This window comes from Olea europaea, unplaced genomic scaffold (genome assembly GCF_002742605.1).
Source record: "Olea europaea var. sylvestris unplaced genomic scaffold, O_europaea_v1 scaffold1060, whole genome shotgun sequence".
In the NCBI taxonomy this organism is placed as follows: domain Eukaryota; kingdom Viridiplantae; phylum Streptophyta; class Magnoliopsida; order Lamiales; family Oleaceae; genus Olea; species Olea europaea.
The window spans coordinates 69,621-78,586 of NW_019227948.1; the positions used below are offsets into that span (position 1 = coordinate 69,621).

An 8,966-nucleotide genomic window follows, 5' to 3' on the forward strand; every position below is an offset into this window, starting at 1 on the left:
ATTTTTTCTTTTTTTACAATCTATTTTAATGCACTCGTCAAGATATCAAATGAAGTCAAGATATTACATTCTTAATACCATTTCGAAGTGCTCATGACCTAGTTTTTCACTCATTAATGACATGCGAAGTGGTCAAATATAGCAAAAGTTATGACATGTTAAAGTAGGACGTTTGAAACTAGTATTTTAAGAATTTCGATAATATCTTAACTTTAAAAATTCGTTTGCAATTATGAGTTATTTGAATCCACAAATCGTCTATGCCATGTAAAAGTTTGTTTCGAAAACTACATTATTTTTATATTGAATGGTCCAAACAGATATCGAAAATAGTTAAATATGTATCAAACATACGCCTCAAAAAAGACGTCTAACTCTTTTTTTTTAATTCAATTAATTATTATTTCTGCACGATAAATTTTTCAATATAATTTATATCGTTTCATTCGGAAGTCTTACATGAAATATGACGTAATTTTTTTAGAATCGTTATGGATTAAATGCAATTTGAATTACTTTCGAATTATATTTGCTTTAAATTTGAATTTCATTTACTTCCTGAACTAAACTTGAATTTTATTTCAATTCATTTAATTTCTATATTCAATTTAATTTACTCAATATTAGCTGAGCATTTGCCAATGAAATGATAAACAAAACTATACAAGTAGCAAAATTTATTTAATAATATTAATAACGATGTAATTATACGACGTTTTCAAAGTGTCAAAATACATATAAACTTATTTTCATTGATATTATGTTGTTTATTAAAAAAATTATTTTTAAAATTTTGACCACACAATACTAAAGGTCTGGGTCCGCCCCTGTTTACGACTGCAATAACTCCCGTATTGTGTGTCATGAGTGGGTAACATTAAAGCAGCTGATGCTGGGGATAGTTGAATGGATTTGGGTTGGTTGGTTTCTTGAGGTGTTTGATTGTTGGATTTCATACTGAGCCCGGAAAACACTATTGGTGATCAAACCTTCCGCTACAAAAGTTTCATGCAAAATTTAGATTTGCAGCACAAAGCATTGCTCATGAGGTGAGCTTTTCTTGCGTTGCGTTACTACACTCGGTCATTGAACTTCAAAGTTTTCTTCATGGTCACTCGACTACCAAACATGATGCTCGTCCGTCATTTAGATGGATTCTGTTAAAGGAGCAGCTGACATGATCAATAAAAATCTTACGTGAAAGGTCATTAACTTTGAATGATAAATATTGTTCTCAAATCATTACTCAACTTTCTTCTGTATGAATTCCCTTTCCTTTGTCTATTCCCTTGACGTTTACCTATTTTCATGTTGGAATTTTCAAGAGTCATAGCTACAATTTGTATAGCGTCTGGCCTAGACTTGATTGATTCGGTAGGACTTTATGCAATTCGTTCAACCATAAAATTGTATATTATAGTCTCAAGAGGTACTCGTTGAACTATAATTTCAATCTCTATATTTTGATGCGTGTAACTATATATATTGAATCCAGCGGTTTGGTAATATTCCAAATCTAAGACAGCTGCTCAATCACACAAACCAAACTTTAACCGATGTTGGAAGTTTGGATTGGTTTAAACATTGTTTTCCTGAAGTAGATTTCCCTCATACATGGTCAGATTTCTTTAATGGTTGTGGCCGAAGTTCTTAATGACCATGGAGAATCACGAGAAAGTTCAGTAACTGTGGAGAAATATTTAAAATTCAATGACTGAAAATTTCAATAACCATTTGACAACATGATTGGTCCCAACTGGACTAAGTTAATGGTGTTGAGCTCATTTGATGGAATCTATCGGAATGATGGACAATTATCTTGTTTGGAAGTTGAGAAGAAAGTAAGGGGAGTTACTAGAAGAAAGTTAAGACTAACCCTCCACCGCAACAACCTTGTAAGGTGAGTCGAGAATCATTGTTCCTCTAAGGGATTAATCACCTTGTCATAACATGTGTACTTTGTCATGTCCTGGAAAGTGCATTTGCCTGAAATTAAAATTGTCTCCATTAATTGGATAGATTGGGTGGATCACATATTCTTGGTTACACCACGAGGTCAAATGAAGTAACCAATGGTGAGTATTATGCAAGTGACATGACTTTGATTATGAGTTCAGCCAATTAATTCTTGGTTCTTAGCAATCAGTTCTTGATGTCTTAACCTTTTATCCCTTCACAAGCAAATCACATTTACTTCGTGCTTGTTTGGGAGAAATTGTAATGAAGAGTAATGGATTTCACGTAATGTGGATAAATAAATGGGTAGTAGTTGTGAATGTTTGGTTAAAATTTATATTTGACTTTGATTTCATATTATAAGGGGAGAATAATTTTTCATGAACGTACAGATCCACTGTCTATTTTATCATGTCTAGATATGATTAAATAAAATGGGTTCTTGAGCTGCTGTCTCTGATTCTGTTTTAGGCCACTGTAATTGCTTTATACAAGCACTTCCGTTTTTTTGTCACACTTCTATTAGCAGATGGTAGATAAGGTGTACCTTCTGTAAAATCGTTACGTAATTGGTGCCATAGTTGCTGTTGCATTTTCTTTTAAAATCAGAACGTATTGTTTCCTTAGGCATAACAGAAAATACAGATAATATCGGGCTGTTTTGCACCCAATTTCTTCATTTCTTTTTCTTTGTGATCAAAGCAGTCCATAGTTCTGTATGGTTCAGCTTTATATGTTGTTCTGGACTCCTAGTTTCTTATTGACTCACATATCAAATAATCACCTGTTATGCGTATGTCACGTAATATGATTTTCATGGTAAATGATTGTGAATAACACCATTCTGTTCAAAAGATCATAATTCCACTCCTAAGACCGTGAGTCCTAACATATATCTCATTGTGCTTGTATGCGGCTTGAACCAAAAAAATCTTCTACTCCAAGATCATTACCTCCTTACACATCGCCACTCATGTCTGTCCACTGCTCAAACTTGAACCTGCACCCTCACGTGCCGCCGCCACCCACCACTACCTTCTCCAAACCAAACCCACAAACCCGACAACATAATCTGGAAGCTTTTGTTTCTGTTTCTAGTTTGAAAACAGTAAAGTATACGTAATTCATGAAATATAATATAAATAAAACAGAACAAGCATGGCTGAGATTTTTAAAATATAATTGGCAATAAAGTTCAGTTTACTTTCAAATATGCATATATAATAAAAAAACTGGAAAAAATAGTCACTTTATTATTAGAGCACGCTATAGGTGGTCGGTCTTGGTCCTTTAAACCTATTAGACAAGAATTACGTCCCGTTGCAGCAACGAGCAACGAACTACAAGTATACATCAATTGAAGCAAGTTCATAGCAACAAACTCTAAGCAATGTACTTTACCTACATAATTAAAATGCATACCGGACACACAAGGAAGTACAAAATACTATATAGCATGTACCAAAATCATTTAAGGTTAAACAGGAAATGATCAAGCAAAAAAATAAAAAAATAAAAAATTCTACCAAGATTCTCGAAAGGGAAATGGTTCAGGATAAAGCAATGAAGAATAGCAACACTCTTTGTCCTAGTGACATCTAAAAGCAACAAATATCAGAATCTGGGAGCGGACTCAAGAGTTTAATAGAACACCGAAAATATAAGAACCAGAAAAATTATAAATTTTACAGCGCGCAGAGGTAATAAATTCACAAAGGTTTAAGCCTTTATTGACTCACAGTCTGTCCTCAAACTCGGAGAGTGGTGTCATCTGCTCCTTCAAACCCTTTCTCTTTCGAATATCAATCACAAGCTGTGCAGCCTGCGACCCTGCTTCCAATGGATCAGATGACATCATGTCCCAGTGATCAAACACGCACTGGGGAAAGGCTTGTCCAGAAGTTGCGGCTCTCAAGGTACTTGAGAAACCAAATGATTCGATAACAGGCAAGTATGCCTTGATATTATAAAGTGGAGTACCTGGCCTCTGCAATTCCTCAAACACGTGTCCCCGTTTCTGGTTCAGGACACTGTAGATACCACCAAGAGCCTGCTCTGGTGCTTGAATCTCCACCAAGTACACTGGTTCCAAAAGACGGGGCTTGGCAGTCAGATGGGAGGCATAAATAACCCTCCTAGCAGTTGGAATGACCTGACCACCACCTCTGTGAATAGCATCAGCATGAAGAACCACGTCACAAACTTCGAAGCAGATGCCCCTCATGTTTTCTTCAGCCAATGGGCCTTCCTTCGAAGCCCACTGAAAACCAGCAACAACAGAATCTTTAATTTCATTAAGGTACTGGACTCCCTTGCACATATCAACCACCATGTTTGGACCAGTTGTCTCAGGACCGAAGCACCAAATTTTCTTTGCAAGCTCCTTATCCCAACCGAACTCCTCAGACAAGATCTTAGAACGAAGCTTTGGATCATCTCTTGGACCAATACGTCCATCGTCAATAGCCTCAGCAAGTCCCTCTTCCAACGGCCTGGCTTCCATGTACAGACGGTTGTGCTTATTAGGTGATTTGCTCATAACAATGCGAGAGGACCTCTCAAGAACTGTCTCACGGAAGGACACAACTGGATCTGATTTTATAATTTCAGCACCACCCATGAAATCTTCTTGCAAGTCCTTCAAGCATATCTCCAGGTGGAGTTCTCCAGCACCAGCAATAATATGCTCACCAGACTCCTCAATGGTACAGACAACCATAGGGTCTGACTTGGCCAAACGCTTCAAACCTTCAACAAGCTTCGGAAGGTCAGACGCAACCTTGCACTGAACAGCAACACGTACAACAGGTGACACGGAGAACTTCATTGCTCTAATTGGGTGTGCATCGACTTCCTTTTCATTGGTCAGGGTTGCATTTTTGGTGATGTATTGATCTAGACCAACCATAGCAACTGTGTTCCCACACGGTACATCCTCAACAGTTTCCTGCCTCTTACCCATCCAAATAACAGTTCTCTGAACACTCTTGACGTACAAGTCCTTTTTCTCTCCCGGGACATAGTTAGGACCCATGATTCTGACCTTCAAACCAGTCGAGACCCTGCCGGAGAATACACGACCAAACGCAAAGAACCTACCCTTATCAGATGCTGGAATCATCTTTGACACATAAAGCATGAGAGGGCCATCAGGATCACAGTTCCTAATAGCAGTAGCATAAGCATCATCCATAGGTCCCTCGTACAAATTTTCCACACGGTACCTTTGTGCCTTAGAAGGTGATGGAAGGTGGAAGATCATCATTTCTAAGAGGGCAGTACTAGCTGGAAGCCATGTCTGCATCACACGCTTCATTAATGCCTTCCCCATTAAATCCTTCTCATCAGACTTCATAACAACACCAAGCTTCTGTAACATGGGCCAGAGCTTATCTTTCTGATCATTCATGCAAGTGTTAATAATCTGCTTGATAGGTTCGTAACAGAATTGAACAAATCCACGTTTACATGTAGGTGAACCGGTATTCTTGGTGGTCCACTTCTTTGTGGCTGGATCAAAGAAATTCTCTCCCCAGAGCCTTTCCATCATCTTCCCCTCATCAACACCAAACTTGGAGGCATACATCTTGGCGAAGTTTGTTAGGTTGAAAGCCCAGCCATGCAAACCAGCAGAAAAGGCAACGGTACCTTTCTCGGGGTAAACCTGAACATCACCCAAGAGAGGATCTTCGTAAGTAGCCATAATGACATTTGCATTTTCAATGACCCTCTGGAATGTTTGGTAAGCCTCCTCTCCATCAACCTGGAGCTCAAGGAAACACCTGTCCATCTTGTTAACAGTCAAAACAGGTCTAATCCTTTCTCCAAGGGCCTGTCGGAGGACTGTTTCTGTTTGGACACACACGCCTTCAACACAGTCAACCACAACAAGAGCCCCATCAGTGATACGAAGAGCAGCTGTCACTTCAGATGAGAAGTCGACGTGTCCAGGAGAATCGATAAGATTGATGAGGTACTCGTTGCCATTCCGCTCTCCCTTGTAGCTCTTCAAAGACTCGTCAGACATCTCATAATACAGAGAGATACCGGTGGACTTGATAGTGATACCACGCTCAGCCTCATCAGCACGGGTATCTGTCATTCTAACATCACCAGCAACTTCTTGAGCGATAATACCAGCAGCAGCGACAAGAGAATCAGTAAGTGTGGACTTCCCTGTTACAATGAAATGAAAACTACAGTAACTACATGCATCAAGATAGATATGGTGAACGAACTTGCATCATACTGTAAACAAAGATGAACGCCCAGTAATACAGCACATAAAAGCAATATTGAGCTGAAAATAAATGTAAGAAGTTTCCACACCGTGATCAACATGGGCAATAACCGACATATTGCGAATGTTGTGCTTGTAGTCCATAATCCTGCGGAGCTCATCAGCTGTGAACTTCACCTACACATATCCAAGGAAAATTTGATCATTAGAAACCCCATACCTGGTGCAAAGGCAAAGGGGAAGGCTATCTATATATATAAATCAACTTTCCGTGCTTACCATTTTGACTGTTTTCTAAATTTCACAACTCAAAAAAAGACAAGAAAAAAATTGTTGGAGGTCTGCTTCAAAATACCTGCAATCCAGAGAAAAAAAAAAATCAGAATAAAAAAGATATTTAAAATAAAAAAGTCAACAAGAAAAGCAACTTTAGCTCTATGACTGATGGCAATGGGTTGGGTTCGGGGCAAGGCATACCCATTTGCTGCCCCCCTTTTTTTACATTTTCAAAAATTTGAGTTATGCTATTATTAAATAATAAAATACAAATCCAAAATGAATTTTTAACAGGTGAATTGTCCTAAAATAAAATTATTTTTAATTTTTTTCTCTTCACAGAGCGGGTTTCGGGCCGCACTCCGACCTGCGCCCTGAGACAGGGTGGGGAGTTAAGCTCCACCCCGCCAACCCTTTGGGGTAGGCTTTTTGGCCCCATTCAAGTTAGGGCCCCATCAGATCGGGGCGGATTTTTTTGCCATCACTATTATTCACTAACGGGATTGAAATTAAAATCCATGTCCATAAAACCAGAACAAAATTCACTACAGACTTCACAGGCAGAAATGTTCTCTTTATAATGACATAATCAGAAAGAGACGGACTAAATCCACACCTACTCGAGAGGAGAGATCTATCACTTCCTCAATCTTATGCAACATTTCACCTAAACATCCTATATTTCTCATATCCTGCATAGTACCTGAATAAATGCTCAGGAACATGGTAAAAAAGTCACAGCATTATTCGAACATGACAAGTCAATATTTTCCTTGATATTTCAAAGACAGTGATGCTACGCATACAGGTGGAGTTTGACAGAACTTTTACAGATTGGACACTTGTCAAATTTTGATGAAAACAAACAGAAAAAAATGCAACGCAGCACCTGTATGGTGCTTGTGAATAATTCCCGTTCTTCAAAGACATCAAAATAGAATAGTGAAATAACCAAAGCAATTTTAGCATGTTCGACATTCCCATAGCATATTTCTTTGAACAAGAATATAAAAATGTATAGAACGTAATTCCATAAATCCAAAAGGATCACTTCGGCTTCTGATTGAGCTCTCCAAATATATATATATATATAGACACACACTTAACATTTAGTAAAAATAACATCTCAGGTCAAGTATGAGCAATATAGTCCAATTAAAATTGGATAAGGATCAAAATATCCTATTCTGATCCTTCATATATTTCTATTAAATCTATCCATAAGCAAATCTAATATTTTAAACGCACGAATTATCAGCTACTCCGGAACGTAGAAACATAACAAATCATCCAATCTATAAATTAAAATTTTCTCAGGCTCAAGAAATCAATAAAAAAAATTACATGCAATCACGTACTAATAGAATCATAAATTAGAGATAGAAAAGATACACAATCTTACAGACAGAGAGAAGGGATGAGGAGTAGAGGCGGCGGCTCTCAGTGACCTTAGGCTATGGATCACTGAGAGACGGAGCTATAAAAGGCAATAGGCGTGTTAGTGCCCTCAAAACCCTATAAGGGTAGGGTATAAATATAAATTATAATTCAATGGGTTCTCGTCTGCGGTTTGTTTTCGTACAGTTTCCTCAATTACGCTCATATTTTTTTTGCCACGTGCCAGATATAAATGAAAGTTGTCGTTCTGCACTTGAAGATATTGCATTTTAGGTTTGGGCTTTACAGAATCATGACAGTTCAGGCTGACGGCCCAATAAAAAACAATTGAAAATTACAATAACAAATGATAAAATTGTTCTGAAAAATCAGTGTGTCCTACAACTTTGATATTTTCTATTAAAATGTACGTATATATATAATATTTTGCATTTTATCAAAATTATGTAAATTTATACAAATTTTTTAAACAGAAACAGAAACAGAAACTGAAACCCAACCCAACTTTTACGCGAAAATTTCCTCTCTATTGATAACCCATTTAACATTATAGTGTCAAAATGTTAAAAACAGTTTTCTTAAGCATCGACAATACGGTTTAGCTTCAAAATTTAGGGAGTTTGTGGCTGCATTTTAAAACTGATGAAATATTACATTTCCATTTTTTAAACAGGGTATGATACTCTAGAATCAAAATAAGAACTTGGGCTCCAAGCATATGACCTCGAAATATTCAAATAATTTCAAAAGTCATTTCAGAATAATAAAATAAAGAAGGGTACAAAATAAACTGGGAAAATCAAAATAACTTGCTCTCAAAGTATATAAATTAGTAAAATTATATGAATTGTTTCTTAGCACAAAGAGTTCTCCGCGGCTCAACCTTCCTTATCATAATCATAGGGCTCGTTTGGTAGGGATTTTGAGAATTGATTTTTTGACCGTTAGAAGAAAAGTGGGGTCCACATGTGAGAGAAGAAGTCAAAAATTACGGCTTGAATAGTAAAATAACAGTCAAAAAATCAATTTTTTTGGGCAAAAAATTCCTACCAAACGGGGCCATAATGTCAAATGTTTCACCCAGAAACACAAAAAA

General features: G+C 37.2%; 1 protein-coding gene across 4 annotated transcripts; it reads right to left on the bottom strand.

Moving 5' to 3' along the window:
* Positions 1-3,461: 3,461 nt before the first annotated feature.
* LOC111372993 (elongation factor 2-like) lies at positions 3,462-8,003 on the bottom strand. Of its 4 annotated transcripts, none has more exons than XM_022995433.1 (5): positions 7,875-7,986; positions 7,089-7,164; positions 6,476-6,551; positions 6,286-6,373; positions 3,462-6,132 (listed from the first exon to the last, which is right to left on the bottom strand). In XM_022995433.1, exons 3-5 carry the CDS (start codon positions 6,476-6,478, stop codon positions 3,692-3,694), a joined length of 2,532 nt encoding a protein of 843 aa, XP_022851201.1. In that variant the 5' UTR covers positions 6,479-6,551; positions 7,089-7,164; positions 7,875-7,986; the 3' UTR covers positions 3,462-3,691. The 4 variants fall into 4 exon arrangements, with proteins under 4 accessions (XP_022851201.1, XP_022851200.1, XP_022851199.1 ...); XM_022995432.1 differs by having other exon boundaries at positions 7,089-7,175; XM_022995431.1 differs by lacking the exon at positions 7,089-7,164 and having other exon boundaries at positions 7,875-8,003.
* Positions 8,004-8,966: the final 963 nt, after the last annotated feature.